At 49.7% G+C, this 18,884-nt stretch overlaps 1 protein-coding gene across 3 annotated transcripts in view; it reads left to right on the forward strand.

Annotated features, from left to right (window-relative positions):
• Positions 1-18,884, forward strand: part of PRKCB (protein kinase C beta) — a 331,204-nt gene that overhangs the window by 163,436 nt on the left and 148,884 nt on the right. For all 3 annotated transcript variants that reach the window (XM_019430299.2, XM_019430298.2, XM_019430300.2), the window contains 2 exons: positions 4,439-4,550; positions 4,881-5,009. In XM_019430299.2, the coding sequence (XP_019285844.1) occupies positions 4,439-4,550; positions 4,881-5,009 (241 nt within the window). The remainder of the gene's footprint in view (positions 1-4,438; positions 4,551-4,880; positions 5,010-18,884) is intronic.

The raw sequence follows: 18,884 nt of genomic DNA on the forward strand, positions 1-18,884 counted from the left end.
TAACTGCCAGGCCCTCTGATCCTTCTCCTTCTACCTCTCCCCCATTTCTTCCCCTGCCAGCTCCCCACCACCTCTCTATGATCCAGCAACCAAAGAGTTAACTCCCAGCACTGCTGAACCTGCTCTTCCTTCTAATTGGCCAGTGGGCAGTACCTGAGCCGAAGTGATTAGAAATATCTCGATGCTCATCACTGGCTGCAGGTTACAGATGCCTACTTGGATTGGCATAAGCACAGAGGACCCAGGAGAGTCAGATGGAATTGGAGGACAGGATGCCAGGCCCCTGAGGGACGGGAACCAGGAGCGCCTTCCCTCGGGTCGTGTGGCCTTTTGTCTTTGTTCCTCTCTGTTCCTTGGAGCCCACTGTAAAAAAAATGGCCCCCTCAGCCCCCAAGCTGCATGACCCCTGGCCTGCCTGTGTTCCACTCACTAAATGTGTGAGTCATTTGAGCCAAGCGCCTACCTCTGCACCAGTCACCTGTGTCTGGGGGAGTAGGATGTCTCAAAGTGCAAACCCACCCATCTCAGAGATGGTGCTGGACATGAGCAGGCATGGACGGTCACCCTGAGAGATTTTCCTTGTGGGTCATGGAGTCCCACAGCTGTGGGACTGTGGCTTTATCCCAAGCTCTCCCAGGTGGCAGAAGGGTGGAGGACAGCAGCGGTCAGGGGATGACCTGATTGGTCTGGGTGGTCTGAGGGATGGGGCGGTGGGTGGGTGGAGCTGGTACTTATAACCGTGAGCCCTCCTGAAAGCCCAGGAGCCGGGAGCAAGGTTGGAGGAGCCTCCACGGCCTCTAAATACACAAACTTGTCCCTGCAGCTTGTCTAATTGGCCTTCCTTTCTCCTGTCTGGCTCTAATCGGTCTTGCACGGTACTCCCCAAGCCATTTTCTGAAACAGCACGGGCATTGCTCAGGGGCTGTCAGTGGTTAGCAGGGGTGAATGGAGCCCCGCAGCTGCCACCACAGCTCACGAACCTCTTACTAGGTGCCACCCACTGTGCAAAGTGCTGTGCTGCCAAGGCCGGGGGGCCCTGGGAAAGTCACTGCACCCCTCGGCCCTCATCTGTGAAATGGGTGAAGTACCTACTTCACAGGGATGCTATGTGAAGTACATGAGTTAATGCCTGGTCAATCCCTGGAAAACAGTTCCTGGCATGCGTAAATGCTCAGTAAATGCTAACTCTCACTCATTATTAGTGAGCACCTTCTGTATGCCAAGTACAATATATGCCCCGGAGCAAAATTCCCTTGTGTTGCTTGCCGCTAAGCATTGGAGACATGGGATTAAACATGCAGTTGCAACACAGTGGTTAAATGCTCTGATGGGGAAGATCTGGGAGGGCAGGGTGTGGGGTTTTTGTTTTGTCTCGTTTTGTTTTTGGTTTCTTTCTGCCATTAGAGTGTGAATTCAGCGAGAGCAGGCATTCTGTCTCCTTGCTCACAGTTGTATCCCGATGCTTGGGACCACCCTGGCTCTCAGGAGTCACTAGCTGGGGGAATGAGTGAAGGAAGGAGGTCCTATTGTAGCTGGACCAGAACAGTGGGGCATTAATGAAGTTGGGGAGCAGAGAGAGAAGCTTAGTGCATCCCGGCTTCAGAGCCAGGCAGACCCTGGTGTGAATCCCCACGCTGCGGTGGGCCAGCTGAGTGACCTTGGGGAAAATCTCACTCTCTAGTCTGGGCCCATTTCACTGGCGCTAAGATGGAAACGAATCGCACCTTCCAAATGGAATAGCTTGAAGGCTGGAGAAAGTGCGCGTGAGACATCCAGCATCCGCTTGGCACAGGGGCAGCTCTCGGTAAATGTTTCATTTCCCTTCCCATTCTTTGTGCCACTTGGCATCTCTTGTTGTTGGAGAGACATGAAGGGACGGAGAAGGTTCTTGGTGATACCTAGTCAGAAATGCTCAAAGCCTTCTCCCCGCCCCAAGATACTCTAAGGAGATGTATACATGGAGGAAAGTGAAACCCAGCAAGGAGGCCATTTATTACTATTTGGGATTTTGTCCCAAATCTCAAGGTCGACCTCTTGAGGCCCTCGGAGACCCCTTTTTTTCTATACTAGGGAGGCCTCGGGAAATCGAAACCGTAATCAAAAGGAATTCTTGGCTTCTATAAGGTCAACATATCAGGGAATCCGAAGAGAGCACAAGAGCCAAGAAGAGAGAGAGAACTTGCCCCAGGCCACTCACTCCCAACCCTCTCAGGGCTGGACCACGGGATCTGAACCCACCCGTCTCCTGGGAGCTGAGAGAGCTAGGAGACAGAAAGAGAAAGATGACAGGTGCACCTTTCCACACGTGTGCAAGCTCCACCCACTGAGGCCGGGCCAATCAGTGCCTTGGAATCTGACCAACCAGATCTGTTCTGCTTCTAGGCGAGCGGGGAGTGAGGGAAAGCCCTGAGCTCCCCCTACAGGCCAACCCTGGTTATGAAGAGGTGTTTCCCTGGAGCGTTTGAGGCAAGCACTTCTCAGCTCTAAGGTGAATGCCCCCAAAGCCTTCAGTGACTGAAGATGTTTTTAGTCAGCCTTATGAAGGTATTGTTTTCATGCAGGAAAAATTCACCTTTTTTACATACGCTAGAATTCAGTACAGTTTATCTAAAGAATCTTTCAGGAAAAACACTCATCACTTGAATAGCACATAAAATAACATCTACTCATTGTGTCTGTTTATTTTCTGTCTGTCGCAAGAATATCAGTTTTTAAAAATTTTTAATGTTTATTTATTTTTGAGAGCGAGAGAGAGGGTGAGTGGGCAAGGGGCAGAGAGAGAGGGAGGCAGAATCCGAAGCAGGGTCCAGGCTCCTAGTTGTCAGCACAAGGCCTGACCTGGAGCTCGAACCCACGAACCATGAGATCATGACCTAAGCCAAAGTCGGACGCTTAACCGACTGAGCCACCCAGGCGCCCCGCAAGAATATCAGTTTTAAGAAGGCACCTGCACCCGTAAACTCGTGGCGAGCAGAAGGAATGAGGGAAGAGATGGGTGGCATATACCAAAGGCTGCTGTGTCTGATGAGCCCTGGGTGGGAACCCAGGGTCCGCGTTCTCAGCTTCTGCGGTACACTGTTTCACGGGGAAAGCAGCTTTCCCGCTGGCTTTGGGGGAAGAGAAGAAGGAGCTTTGTAGCGAGCGCAGTGATGGAAGAGCCACTCTCGAGGGAGACAGACACCGTGCGAGCCAGAGGGACGTGAACGAGTCCTGTGTAACCGAGAGCAGAGTGTGTATTTGGGGACACAGGTGGGATCATAAGGGAGATGTAGGGGTAATAACACAAGAGCGTGTACTGCTTACAGCGTGCCAGCTGGTTCGTAGATCTGTACACAGATGAATGCCTTTATTCTTCCCAGTGGTCTAACAAGCTTAGAGCATTATCGTTACCTCCACTTTACAGACAAGGAAACGGAAACACAAAGAGGTTAAGTCACTTGCCCAAAGTCATACTGCTGAGAAGAACCCAGCTAGTTTATGCTCCAAAATCTGTACCTTTAACCACCGTACCACACTGCCAGGTTGTGAAGGGCATGCTTGATAGGGAACCGAATAAGCTGCTGTAACAAATATCCCCCAAATACAGTGACTTAACCAAGACAGAAGGTAGGTTTTCTCTGAGGTGTCTGCCCAATGGGATGAAGTCCAAGGCCAGTAGTGTAGCTTTATTCTTTCAACACATGGCTCCAGGTTCTGGTCTGAGGTATTTGGTTCCATTTCCTCCCTCAGAGGAAAGGAGGAAAGGGGCCAGAGAGGCGTGTACACATTCTTTTAAAGGCACACCTATCCCGCTGGCCAGAACTTCATCACACAGCCATACCAAAGCTTCCAGGGAGGCTGGGAAATGTGGTCTGTAATTGGGTGGCCACACTCTCTGCTCAAACTCAAGGGTTCTGTTATTAAAGAATGGCTATTGTTGGAAAAACTAGCAGTCTCTGCCACAACCTGCAGACTCTTCACTGGACGTTGAACTCTGTTCTGTAGGTGATGACGTATTAACAAATGGCCTTTAAGCAGGGGGTTTTATGCTCAGACTTGGGTTTTAGATCACTCTAAAAGTTCCCAAAGCTTGCGCAGAGGATAAAGGGGGAAGAAACAGAATCAAGGGGACCCGGTTAACTGTTAACTGTCTGCTGTCCCTGCAGGCCTCGCTTCAGGCAGGAGTCAGTGGGTGAGGCTCTCGATTGGAGGACTTGAAGCCCAGCAAATGTACTGGGGCTGCTGTGGGACCACCTGCTGTTCTAGTCGTCCACTCGTTCAGCAGCTCTTTATTAAACGCACGTCTGAGCAGAACTCTGGTGATGGTCCTAACAGGTGTGAGGAACGCTGGGGGCCAGGTGCAGTTCTCGGCGAGTTCTCCTCTGATGCTCGATGCCGTGTGAGTCCTTGGCATGCCATGCTGACACTGGTCTCTCTTGTTTGTTTCTCTTGGCCTTAGGACCCCCGGAGCAAACACAAGTTTAAGATCCACACATACTCCAGCCCCACGTTTTGTGACCACTGCGGGTCACTGCTGTATGGACTCATCCACCAGGGGATGAAATGTGACAGTAAGTACATTTGCTCAGTGGCGGCCTCTGGTGGCTGGGCTGCCTCCTCGTGGTTTGGAGCCTCCCAAGTCATGGGTGGGGCTGGTGTACCAGTTGTCTGTTGCTCAGTAATGAGCCTCTCACCCCCAAATCTAGCGGCATTGAAGTTAGCGATGCTGGCTTCAGAGCCGTTGGAGGCATGCAGGGTGTGGGCTCAGGCTCAGAGAGGACAGACAAGTCCCACCTCCTCTGTCCGGCAGGGCTCGGGGGTGGAAGGGGTTGGAGGAGCCCTTCTAAAGAGACTGGACGGGAGGGGTCCAGCCTGAGCCGCGCCCCTCTGTGCCCTCGCAGCCTGCATGATGAACGTGCACAAGCGTTGCGTGATGAACGTCCCCAGCCTGTGCGGCACAGACCACACTGAGCGCCGAGGCCGCATCTACATCCAGGCGCACATCGAGAGGGAAGTCCTCATCGTCGTCGGTAGGTGGCGCTGGCGCTCCGGCGCCAGCTCCGCGGGTCCAGTCTGTGTTTTGGGGGAGGGGAAGCTGGTGGAGGGATGGACAGTGCCAGGGGCGGGGAGGGGACTGCGTGACCCTGCCTCCCTCCTCCCCCCACCCCCCATCACAGTCCCTCCCTGCTGCAGGCATCCTTAGAAAGTGTATCCCTCCCCCTTCCCACTCTCAGCCGATGGGCTGGCTGGAGCTGGGCGAAGTCCCCACTCCCCTTCTCTCCCTCTCCCTTTCCCACCCCGTTCCTTGTCTGTGGAGTGTCCAGTTCTGTTCCTTTAAGGTAGCCAAGAAGGAATGCTTGGTGCTTCCGCAGACTTTCCCAGTGGGGAAAATAGTCTTGGTGACAAACACCCAATTTGAGACTGTGACAACTTGGGCAGGAGGGGGGACGCAGTGTGCATTGCTGGGGGCGTTCCATGTATTTGAAATATTTCTTTCCAAACCTGACGGTGGCTGCGCTGGTCCCTGTTCTATTATTCCCTGTACTTTTTGCACTTCTGAAATATCCACACTAAGAAAGAGGGAGAATACAGCCGGTTGGGGAGGTGCAGGGGGGACTAGGGGAAGACAGGAGCAGGGCATCTGTTGCTCCTGGAATAGAACATTCAAGAAATAATTGGCCCTGACATGCGGAGCTCCAGCAAAACGGAAATGCAGCTGTGCGGAACTGGTAAATACTGAGCCATAAAGCTACAGTAAAATGCACACAAGAACAGGACTAAAACTTTGGAGGAATTCTCTCAAAGCCTTGTGACACAAATTATAGACTTTATAACTAATCCGTACAAACAAGGTTTTATGACTTGGTAACTTAGGAAACTGATCACACAAGGGACTGATTTTGCAAAAATTGGGTCTGCTTCTGAGGCCCCAGATTGGTTCAGCCGCTCTGTGCAGGGAGGGGCTTTACTTAAACCATGTAAAAATATCCCTGTAAACTACATCCCTGTTTTAAACTGAGGTTCATGATACCCAGTGAGCTCTTTAGAAACGTGCATTCCATTGAGTTGCTTTTTCCTTTAAAAGGAAGGCAAGTGGCCGATTTCTTGCCATAGGGATGTTTGGAGGAACCCGAGGGAGAAGCATGCTGGTTCTGGAGAAGAGGGTTTTCCTAGCTTCCTGGCGCTGGGGTTGGGCAAAAATGAGACCCTCCTGCCCTCTAGTGTCATTCTCTAGGAACTACGCCGGCTCAGATTATGTTACTGGGGGCAGCCAACATTTATGGAACCCATCGTACACATGACCTGACTTAGTATAATGCCCTCAAAGTCCATCCATGGTTCCCACCACAAAAAAAAAGGAAGTGATAATTATGTGATGTGATAGAGGTGTTAGCTGACACTCTGGCAATAATCATACCACAATATATAAATGTGTCAAATCAACACATTGTATACAAACGTACATAGCATTTATATGCCACCTATATTTCAGTAAAAAAGCCTTTCACGTTATCTCTTTAATCCCCACAACACCGTTGTGAAATATCTACTATGCTCATTTTATGAATGAAGATAATTTAGAGGAGAAGTTAGGCTTCCAGGAACATACACCATTAGTAATGACGGCAATAATAAAGCAATAGCTAACTTTGGAATTGTTTCTAATGTGTCAATCCCTGTGCAGAGCACTTACAGGCATTATCTTGTTTACATTTTTTTAGTAACTCTAATGAGCTGAGTAGTAGTATCATTCTACTCATCAGGAAATAGGCTTAGAAAGACACTTTATCATCTAGGTCTGGTGGACTCTCTAGTACAATATACTGGGTTGCTTTTTAGTTTGGTTCTCTCCCCCCCCCCCCCCCACCCCATGTATTTCCTTTGTGGTTTTGCTAGGTTACCTCTTAGGGGCATTTCTTGGAGAGTCTTTTTCTGATGTGGTACAATATAGCATCCCTTCAAATTCAAGGTCAAAGTCTTCCCCTTTATTTGCAGATCTGCTTGGGTGTATCTTGATCACAAGCTGATGATTCCCTGGCAGTCCCACTATATGCCTATGAACGAAGGGTATATAATTTCCTAGAGCTGCTCTCCTGAAGTGCCACAAACTGGGTGGCTTGCAACAGCAGGAGTTTATTCTCTAGCTGTTCCAAGGCCAGGAGTGTGAGATCAAAGTGTCAGCAGACTTGGCTTCTTCTGGAGAACTCTGAGGGAGAGTCTGTTCCATTCTTCACTCTTAGCTCCTAGTAGTTGCTATCAATCTTCGATGTTCCTTGGCTTGTAGGTACATCATTCCGGTCTCTGCCTTCATCATCACATGGCATTCTTCCCTGGGTGTCTCTGTGTCCAAGGTTCCTCTTCTTATAAGGACACTAGTCATTGGATTATAGCTCCTCTAATCTAGCATGACCTCGTCTTAACTTAATTACATCACAAAGCCCTTATTTCCAAGTAAGATTACATTCACAAGTACTGGGCTTGGGACATGAATATATCTTGGGTGGGAGGACATAATTCAACCCATAACAAGGGGAAAGGAGGGAAGTTGGCTCCTTTAAAGTCAGGAGCAGGATATCTGCATGCCCAGGGTTCTGATAGCATTGATTCATCAGCTGTCAGTTTTCAGAGTTCTCTAAAAATAGAGACGAGATGGAGATTTTTGTTCAAGTGATTCATTGGGGCTGCTCACAGGAGAAGAGTGAGGACAGAGCAGGAAAAGCTAAGGAAGAGAATGGTCTCCATTGAACGCTCAGGCGTCAGCCTGATCCTCCCTCCCTGAGGCAAGGGAGGTGGCCTGTGAGGGTCAGTCCACCGTGGACTGCATTGCCCTCCCCCCCCCTTCATATGTTGAAGCTCTAACCCAATGGAATAGTATTTGGAGATGGGGTCTTTAGGAGATAATTAGGAGTTGTCGCAATCATAATGGTGAGGCTCTCTGATGAGACTAGTGGCTTAAGAAGAGGAAGAGAAATAGATTTCCCTCTCTCCACCACGTGAGAGCACAACGACAAGGCGGCTGTCTACAAGCCAGGAAGAGGGCTCTCACCAGGAGCTAAAGTGGTGTGCACCTGACATTGGACTTCCCTGCTTCCAGAACTCTGAGGAATAAGTGTTTCTTGTTGTTGTTTAATTTTTTAAAAATGTTTATTCATTTTTTTTGAGAGAGAGAGAGTGTGAATGGGGGAGGGACAGAGAAAGAGAGGGAGGGAAACACAGAATCTGAAGCAGGCTCCAGGCTCTGAGCTGTCAGCACAGAGCCTGACGTGGGGCTCGAACCCATGAACTGTGAGATCATGACCCGAGATGAAGTCAGATGCCTAACCGACTGAGCCACCCAGGCGCCCCTTAAGTGTTTGTTGTTTAAGTCACCTAGTCTGTGGTGTTCTGTTTTGGCAGCCTGAGCTTACTGGATGGTCAGTCTTTGCTGCAGGCTGCTGGGGTCAGAGGTGGGAGGGTGGTGTCCTCCCAAGCTAGGTGGCTTCTGTGTGGCTGAGGGTGATTATCTGGACACAGGGGCACCGGTGAGCCTTTAATGGCCAACACTCACAGCAGCTGGGGGATGGGTGCATTGACCCAGTGTGGAGGGTCCTGGATGCCCAGATGTCCCTCCTTTCTCTCAAGCATCCTTCTGGTTTTGTGCTTGGGTCTCCAGGCCCTCCTGCCTGATCTCAGCCAGGTAGATCAGAGAGGAGAGAGCCCTTCCCAGCAGAGCTAGGGCCAAATCATCTCACCTGCAGACTGTAGAGGCACGTTCAGTGTCAGGACCTTCTACTCACCAGCCCAGGACACTTTGCCATGTCACATGCTCTTCAGAAGTCCCATCGTGTCCAGAGGACAGGTGCTTGTGAAAGATGAGGTTTCCTCATCTCCCGTGGCTCCTGAAATCCAGGCTTGAGGTCTGCTGTCAGGGATCTTGCAGGTCAAGATCAGAATGGAAATCTGATCAGTTCTCTTTCTTTTAAAAACTGATTCGTGGCTTCTCATTGCGTTAGGACAGAGAAGTCTCATGTGGCGGCCTCATTCTCTCTTCTTTGTCTCTTCTGCTTTTCTCTGAACCCTTTATCCTCTCCAGGATGCCCCCCCCCCCGCCCCGCCACCGCCATTGGACGACCTCTACACCTTCTGTTCCCTCAGTCTGGAATGCTCATCTTTGCCCTCTCATCTTCTTCCTGCAGGTAACTCTTCCCCCTTCTTGTAGGCCTAGCTCACCCTCACCATCAGGGAAGCTTCCCCTGACTTCCCACTATACTGGACACTCATGGTACCCTGAACTTGAGTTTGTGTCAGGTGCGGTTTCGTGTTGGTGTGATTACGCCTACCTCTCCCACTGGGCTTTAAGCTCCATGAGAGCAGGACAGTGTCTGCTTTGGCTCACACTCTCCCCAGCACCTTGATTGATGGACATCACTAACTATTTGTGGCATCCGCGGATGTATGTATGAATGATACACCACTCTCCTAGGAAGGGAGACCACACAGAAACTCTTAAGGACCACGTCCAAGGTAAACAGCAAGTATTACTGAGACTGGGACCTACTCTTTGGAGCCATGACCACTGTCATTCTCTGGACAATGCAGAAAAAATCCAGAGCAGTGGGACTTGTAGAATAATAGAAAACCATATAGACATCATGAGGCCGAGCATTATCACGGGAGCAGACAATGCAATGTAGGAAAGCCCAGATCAAAGTTGTGCGATGCTCCTTGAGTTTACAGAGCCCAGGTTCTTATACATATCAACCCCTTTCAATTCAGTCTCTCTCTATTAACGTAACAACTGGCATCCCATTATTTACATTCTCATCTACCTTATGGCCATCTGCAAATCCTTAACCATATCCGTATTTGTATCCATAACTCTATCTCACAAAAGTTGGGACTGTTTGTAAAGAAAAGCAGAAGGAGCAATTATTTTGATGTTTCTCTTCAAGACCCCTGTTCAAAGTCCTCCCCATTGTATTGTGCTGTACAGAACCTTCTTAGACTGAAGCATCTCCCAGAAAGAGTTAGGTACTCCCAATATTATGGTATTTTAATCCTTTCCAAGATCTGATATTCACACATCAAAAGGAGAAGAGCACCAAAGAGACTTAAGTCCTTGACAGGCTGTTGGGAAAAGTTGAGGATCACATCTACCTATACACCTTATCCCAAAAGAGATTTCAAAAGCACTCTTAGGAGAAAGGAAATCGATGTTGAAGGCTCACAGAAGACTCTCTTGTTATTTAAAGACTGTTTCAGGGTAGAGAAGGTTTTGGCCATCATGGGGACTCTAACAATGGGAAAAGAGTATAAGAAAACCTATGAGGGTGCCTTCGCCTTGATATTCCACTTGGGTATCTTTCTAAAGATAAAGCCAATATGGCAGGACATGGCCAGAAGAGCAGAGGGCAGACTTGGGTATGTGCTGTACCCTGAGGGGTGAGGTGGGAGGTGTGGGAGTAGTTTGGAGTGATTCAGTGTTTGCAGTATGAGAAAAGTGGCATCTTATGGGCAGAAAAGTAAGGTGCGCTCCCTAAGCATAGGTATTCATTCATTCAGGAGGGGCCTGAGTACCAGCTTGGATCTGATGACCAGTGACATCTAGTCTTTGTCTTCAGGGAGCTCACAGCCTAGGGGGGGAAGATATAATTGTGTCGTGAGGTGACATACTGTGTTGGTACCTTGGGGGCATGCAGAGGGGCACCTGAAGCCTCCCAAAGGGAACCATGGCTGACTTGAGTCTGTAAGATGTATAGGAATTATCTGGATGGAGTGAGCTTTGTGCCAAGGTACTTGAGAAAAGAAAAAAACACTAGCTGTGTTTATTAAGTGCTTCTTGCATGCTGTACATAGATCGGTTCATTGATCTTCACAGCCATCCTCTGTCATGGGTGTTATTATCATCCCCCTGTCACATGTGAGGAAACTGAGGCACAGAGCCAGTTGAGTAACTTTCCAGGAGTCGCACAGTAAGTGGTGGGTCTCACATTTGAGCCCAGGCACTCTGGCTCCACAGCCACATTCTCACCAGGATACCATGTCCCAGGGAGAAGGAATACCGTACATGGTGCACACGAGTGGGGACACCAGAATGGCAGGGGGTGTAGGAGACTATTAGCTCTTGAGTGTGGCTTTCTTTCCCTACATTCTGGCTATAAACTCCTCTAGAATCCATTCACTCACTCTCCCAGTCATTCACTTATTCATTCAACAATATCAGTTGAGTTTCTACTTTTCACCCAGCGTATTCTAGACCCTTGAGTTACAGCAGGGGATAAGACAGGTCTCTTTGCCTGGATGAACATTGGCCTTGCCAATGCCCTTGGGACCCTTGGGATCTTTTCTTACCTTTCTTCCTTCTGTTAGCCATAAGGAATCTCATTCTTGTCATGAAAATCCACTCCCCTTCAAAACGTTTTTGGAGACACTCAGTGCCCACAAATCCCCTACATTAATGTGATTTCCTCTTTAAAACCTCTGAGGTTTGGAAGTTTGGGACACAGAGCAAGAATGACCTAAAGGCTGTTTCTGCTTTTGGCATCACCACGCACTTCTACTGAGCTGACTTTCTGCTTTAAATTTTTTTTTTTTTAACGTTTATTTATTTTGAGACAGAGAGAGACAGAGCATGAACAGGGGAGGGGCAGAGAGAGAGGGAGACACAGAATCTGAAGCAGGCTCCAGGCTCTGAGCTGTCAGCACAGAGCCCAACGCGGGGCTCGAACTCACGGACCGTGAGATCATGACCTGAGCCGAAGTCGGACGCTTAACCGACCAAGCCACCCAGGCGCCCCTGACTTTCTGCTTTAAAGGGAAAGAGAAGAGGGGGAAGAACAGGAAAATGTGAAGAAAGAGAGTACAGATAGAATAATATCTCAAAATATTTTCCAGCTGTGCATCAATTGCAGGTATATAAAATGATCATAAATTAGGCCACTAGGACCCACTAGGGGGCAGTCTCTGCCTTCAATGCCATTCCTACCCACAAAGGATCTTTTTATAAAGATGCCCAAGTTTTACAGAATGAGATGAAACCACAGCATCATCATTGCCCATAACAGACACAGAGTACAGCTCAGCCCCCTCCCCCTTACCTCTGTTAAACAGGTGGGTCACTGAGGCCCAGAGAAAGGAAGTAACTTCTCAAAGCCATTCGTTATGGGACAGGGGTAGGATCCAGTTCCTGTGGATTTCCCCCTCCCTTGTATGTTACTGCTTAGTATTTTTCCCCAATGTTGTATTAAGAGAAATGTCCAACATACAGCAAAGCTGAATGAATTAAATTTTTTTCAATGTTTATGTGTATTAGAGAGAGGGAGAAAATATGAGCAGGGGAGGGGCAGAGAGAGATACGGAATCGGAAGCAGGCTCCAGGCTCTGAGCTGTCAGTGCAGAGCCCGATGTGGGGATGGAACCCACGAGCTGTGAGATCATAGCCTGAGCCGAAGTTGGACGCTCACGCGACTGAGCCACCCAGGCAACTCCCCCCCCCCTTTTTTTTAAAAATGATTATTCATTTTTGAGAGAGAGAGAGAGAGAGAGAGAGCGAGCATGAGCAGGGGAGGGGCAGAGAAAGGGCGACAGAGGATCCGAAGCGGGCTCTGTGCTGACAGCATTGACCCAATGCTGGGCTTGAACTCATGAACTGTGAGATCATGATCTGAGCTGACGTTGTAAGCTCAACTGGACTGAGCCACCCAGGCGCCCCAAAGCTGAAAGAACTTTACAGGGCAAACCATTTGTTCACCCACCTAGAACCTGCCATTAACATTTACTACACTTGCTTAATCACTGTCTATCTCCCTTACCCTCCCTGCATCGACCAGTCTTATTTTTGACACGTTTCAAAGCAGATCGAAGACAGCAATTTAGTTTTTCTCCTGAACACTGAAGCATGCAAACCACCAGCTCGAAGACGACACTTATTTACGGTTGTGGTGTTTCTTTACATTTGAGGTAAAATTTGCAAACAGTGAAGTGCACACATCTTCACTGTACGATGGCTGAGTTTTGACAAATACGTTCTGCTGTGTCACCTCAACCCCCATCAAGTTAAGCCTTTTTTTTTTTTTTTTAATGTCACAGCTGCCATTGAGGGTCTGGTAAAAGCTGCGAACACCATCTGTCCTCAGGAAAGTGCCCAGTGTGTGCAGACACGAGTGCCCCACACACCCCACACACCCCCCACACACGTGGGAGCTGTGGTAATGGAGCCGCCATGGCACCACGAGCCCTTAGACTACATCACGCTCCTTAGTTGTTGGATTTTTTGTTTTGAGAAAGTAATGCAGTAAAATGGGTTTGTTGAAAATACTTCATTGTGTGCTCACTGGAGAGCGAATTGCCTTGAAACAAAGACGGCAAGACACCCGCTGCTCTTCATTGTTTTTTTAATGAAGAAATTGAGTTAAATCATGTCTCTGTCTATGCAGCTTTAGCTGTTTTTCTCAGTGCATCCTGGATAGTTGTTTGCACACCTGTGAGGCCAGGGGATCCTTGCCCACCCTTCCTTTGAAGCCTTATTATGGGCTGTGAGGTACTCAAAAAGAGTTGTTTTGAGATGGAGGGAGCCAAATTCATTCTACTCAGTGTTCTTTCCCCTCTTCCTAATGTTTACTCTCATCAGAATTATCAATGTTGATCTGGAGCAGGGTTGGCAAACTATGGCCTGTGCATATGGCCACTGCACGTTTTTGCAAATAAAGTTTTATTAGAACATAGCCACATCATTCATGTACATACTGACTATGGCCACTTTGGTGACATAATCGTGAGTTCATTGAGTGGCTGTGGTAGAGCCTGGATGATCTGCAGAAACTAAAATTATTACTTTCTGGCTCTTACCAGAAACAGTTTGGCAACCCTTGACCTGGAGGAACATCTTTGATGTAATATTAAGTGAGAAGATCAGGTTGCATAAAAATACATTTTGTATGATCTCATTTCGAAGAAATAAACGGCCGCAACAGACACTTCCTATGTGTGAAGTGATGTTTGTGTATTTTTATAAGGATGGGAAGGAAGGTGTGGAGGGATACAGACCAGGGTGTAAACACCGGGATCGCAGAAGGATTGGGAAATAGGAGCAGAGAGAGACTGGGGTTGCGGAGGGTGCTCTTTATATGTCTTAGGAACTGATTCTCCGGTTGCTGTAAACCTATTACTTACAAGTTGTGATTTTTCAAACGTAAGATAAAAATCTCCGAATAGGAAAAATGAATTCAAATGAAATTCTCCACCCGCAGTAGCAGCGAAAATTAAGCGGCCGATGCCAGCGACAGGGTGTTTGTGGCTTCTGGGAGGACTGCTGGGTGAGTCTGAGCTGGGGCAGAGCCGGGCCCAGGCCCTGCCTGGGTGTTTGCGGGTTTTCGTTGTCACTAGCGTGCGCCTCTGTGTGACATTCATCCTGTGAGCTGGGCCTGAGTTCTGACCCTCCTGGTGTTTGCCATTCGATGCCTGTTTGCAGCCCTTTTAGCAGCAACTCCCTGGCGAGATCCCTGAGACACACAACCCGCCCGCCCCCTCCACCCCGCCCCCAGGTCTAACTTCCTTGACTCAAAAAGCTTGTAATGCTCTGGTGCCTTCCGATTCTGTTCCCCGTAGCGTGGCCGCCCCAAGCCTCGGAGTTTCATTTGGGGGCGTTCACGCTTCAGGAATCGCAAGGCACCGGCTGCGCTAAGTGGGGCCTGTGGACCAGCGGCGTCGGCACCAGCTGGAGAGCTGGTTCGAAATGCAGAGCCTCGTGTTCCATCCAGGCCTGTGGAATCAGAGTCTGCATTTCCACAAAATCCCAGGTCATCTGTATTCCATCACCCTTGCTCAATCGAAATGAAACAGGACGGTGTGCCGTGTCCACTAGGTGGCAGGCGTTACCCGTGCTCTGCTCCCACACAGGCGGCCACAGGCGGACGGACGTGCCTGGGATGGTTTTGTGACATCCAGCCTCACCTTGGCTGTGGTATTTCAGAGGTCACAAAGCTTCGGTGTCCTGGACCTACCTGCTTGCCCTGGGGTAGACCTCATGAAGCACGAGCACCTGGCAGGAGTCGCTTGTGTGAAATGACCCAGAACCTTTCCTCCCTGGTTTGCCTTTGACTCCCAGCATCCAGAGGGAGAGGGCTTACCTAGCTCTCCAGTCACCAGCCTCCAGCCTGCTTTTCTCATTGACTTGCTGCGAGTCTGTACTAATTGCAGGCCAATATAGTCTGGCTCTCGAGGAAGGGCTTTGTGGAGTCAGGCCTGGGTTCGAATATTGGCTTCCCTACTTCTTCAGTAACAGGGTGCCTCCTGTGTGTGGGCACTGCTTACTATTACAAATAAGACCCCTGCTCTTGTGGCCCCTGAGTTCTTTCTAACAGTCAAAAAGGACGGTAAAGTCGACAAAATACTTTCAGACCACAATAAAGGCCATAAAGAGAGTAAAAACAGCAGAGTGTTGTGATTGAGGGTGGCCTTCGGGTGTGGGCAGGGATGATAGCTTTTGGTTGAGACCTGCATGATGAGCAGGAGGGAGCCAGCTCCTGAAATCCAGGGGAGGGACATGCCAGGCAGAGGGACAGCACGGCCAAAGGCCCTAGGGAGGAGAGAGGTGGGCTTAGGCATTATGTTCGGAACTGACAGGAAGTGGGGTGGCTGGAGCCTAGTGATGGGGGTGGTGGGGGGAGGAGGCTGCAGGGGACTTAGATCCTGGGAGTACTTGTGGAGCCAAGGTCACTGTGTTCAGTCCTCACTGCCATCCTTAGTCATTTTATTTTCCTCATTCCTTAAAGAATCTGAGCACCTGCCTCTGGTCACCCAGTCAACACATGGAGGAGGCAGGGTTTGCACCCAGGATCCGTCTGTTGGATTCCGGCATATCAGGGCATCTGTTGGAAAGATACAGTTTGAGGCTATGAGGGTATTAGAACAGAGACACAGCCAGCACGCCAAGGGGAGAGTGGCAGGAGGTGGTTTAACGTTGGCAATTCCCTGAGTGCACAGAGTAGCATCAAGCCCATAGGAGAGACCTCATCTTTTGCCTGTTGCCTCTATGGGGTCCCCACCTTTCTTGCAGTTGTAGTTTTGGTGAGGGAGGGAGCAGTATGGGCCCAAGACATCCCAGAGAGCTCCCTGGAGGAGGCAGCATGGGTACTGGATAGAGGGGGAGGGAAGAGAGGAAGGCTGATGGTTGACACCTAATGGATGTGCACATGACCCTGGTGCCGGGTTGGCCGCCTCGGGGAAGAAAAGGCTAAAGGGGTGGGTGGTGAGGGGATACTGTTCAAGATCTTGAGCTGCCTCTCCGACTGACTGGGGTTCTTTCCTGCTGCTATTGCCAGCAAGAAACAGAGCAGTAACAACACTTGGGGTAAGAGGTGCCGGGCCCCGGGCTGCATAAGTCCCTTCCCAGTCACCTCCTGAAATCTCATCAATGACCCTATGAGATAGTTGCTAATATCATCTCCATTTTACAGATGAGGAAACGGAGGCACCAAGGGAGGGGCAGGGGGGGGGTTCAAATAACTTGCCCAAGTCAAATGGCCGGGGAGGAGTGCAACCGGGACTTGATGCCGTCTGTCCTGCCTCTGTCCTGAGCTGGCAGGTGGTGATGGCGGAGACTATTAGCAGCTTCCTTTTCTAAAATTTGTTTTTAATGTTTATTCATTTTTGAGAGACAGAGACAGAGCACGAGCAAAGGAGGGGCAGAGAAAGAGGCAGACACAGAATCTGAAGCAGGCTGCAGGCTCTGAGCTGTTGGTACAGAGCCCGACATGGGGCCCGAACTCAAAACCACAAGATCATGACCTGAGCCAAAGTTGGATGCTTAACTGACTGAGCTACCCAGGCACCCCCTACAGCAGCTTCCTTTTCTTTTCTTTTCTTTTCTTTTCTTTTCTTTTCTTTTCTTTTCTTTTCTTTTCTTTTCTCTTTTCTTTTTTCTTTTTTTTTTTTTTTTAACATTTATTCATTTTTGAGAGACAGAGAAAGATAGAGACAGAGCATGAGTGGGGAAGGGGCAGAGAGAAAGGGAGACACAGAATCCAAAGCAGGCTCCAGGCTCTGAGCTGTGAGCACAGAGCCCGACACGGAGCTCAAACCCACAAACCGCGAGATCATGACCTGAGCTGAAGTCAGACAGACGCTCAACCGACTGAGCCACCCAGGCCGCTTCCTTTTCTAAAACACTTGACATGCGCTTGTCTGGTGAGCTCTACAGGCATTCCCTCGGTGAATCTGGCTCACGACTTCCCCTGTCAGTGTGCTTCTTTCCATTCTACGGAAGAGGAAACAGGCGCACGACCCGGCTCCCTTGTGTGATGGAGATTTTGCTTCATAGGATTCCGTTTTCCCAATGCCCCCATTCATCAGTTTATCTCCTTTGGGAGTATGAGAGCCAGTGTTTGCTGGATTGTGAGCCTGGGATGATGCCCCCTCTTGAAGGCAGCCTGTCTTTTTGCAGAAAGGCAGACTTCACTGGCCAAGACCTGCCCAAATGCGCATCTCGTAGGGTCATTGAGAGAAGCCCACCGGCAGTGTATGTAATGTTTAGAACACCACCTGCTATGTCCCAGGGGTGCTGTATGTATTTGCTGTTCTTTGGATTGGCATGGTTTTCCCTGCCCTTTCTGAGTTTCCTGGCTGATTTTTGCTGGATTTGCCGAATTGGGAGTTTCCTGTTGAGTGACGTTTTTATTTCCTTCCAAAGTGGCCATGTCAGGACGTGGGTTTCCCGAGGCAGAAGTCCAGCTTTTCGGAGACCCCGCCTGTAACGGCAGGCAGAGAGAGCTCTTTGGTCAGAGGCACCCCCAATGCATGTCAGCTGTTGTTATTTCTCTCGTTACCTCGCTCCCTGGCTCCCTGTGTCCTGGAAAACTTATGAGACCTAAGCCGAGTCTTTTACGAGACATTCGATTCTGCCTAAAATGGCCTGCGAGATGTTATCTGGCCAGCGAGGTGTTCAGGGCACATGACTTGTAAATCTGCTGCCTGAAGACACGCTGTCCCAATTATATACACAACCAGCATTTACTGAGCATTTACTATATGCCAGGTGTTTTAAGGAGACCGTCTCAAGTCATGTTCACCTTGAACCTTTGAAGTTTTCCCCATTTTTCAGGGGAAGAGGCTGCATGTGGGAGACGTTAAGCAACCGGCTTAAAAATCGCAGTTATGAAGTGGCAGGCCAGATCCTGGGCTGTGTGATTCCGGGGCCTGTGTTCCCAACCGCTACCCCCCCCCCCCCCCCCCCCCCCCCCCCGCCTCTCTTGAGTGCTCTGGGTCAGCTCAAGCTAGTTAGGAATTGAGGGCATCCAGAAAGTGAGAGGGAGAGGGATAGAATAAAGTTCACAGCAGAGTCTTGAAAGCATTCTCATTTACAAATAAAAAGGTGTTCACGGGGTGTTCAGGTTACACTGGGAAACATCGGCATACCAAGGGGTTTGAGCACGGGGGAGGGGCAGGGCTCCATGGCAGAACCCACTGCTCACCTAGCGCTGTGGGTGCTGGGCCTTGCAAGGCTTCGGTATTCAGGGAAATCAGAGCCACTCTGAGAACCATGGAACAAGGGGTTTACCGGAGGAATTAGATCTTACGCAATTTTGGAGAAGCTGGGGACGGGAAGATCTCTGGGAGGGGGAGTCAGGAGACCCGGAGGAAGGACCACGGCACAGGTGGATGGGGTGAAGTTAGTGGGCGATCCCAGAAACCAGGCCCAGCGAGCTGCTACAGCAGATATTAATGAACTTGGGGAAGCTTCTCCTTGGCTCATCCAGTACAGGTACCCTGGGAGGCTGGCATTGACCTGAAGACATTCTTAGGTGCCCCAGCATCTTTCAGTTCCCAGGTGAAGCTGCCCCAGCTCCTTCAGCCCCTTGCTAACACCTAACCCACAGCCCGGAGCCCCAGTGGGTGTAGGTGTGCACCTCCTCACCTGCCCGAAGCCA

Source organism: Panthera pardus, unplaced genomic scaffold, assembly GCF_024362965.1.
Source record: "Panthera pardus isolate Hobbes unplaced genomic scaffold, ASM2436296v1 HiC_scaffold_5, whole genome shotgun sequence".
Taxonomy (NCBI): Eukaryota; Metazoa; Chordata; class Mammalia; order Carnivora; family Felidae; genus Panthera; species Panthera pardus.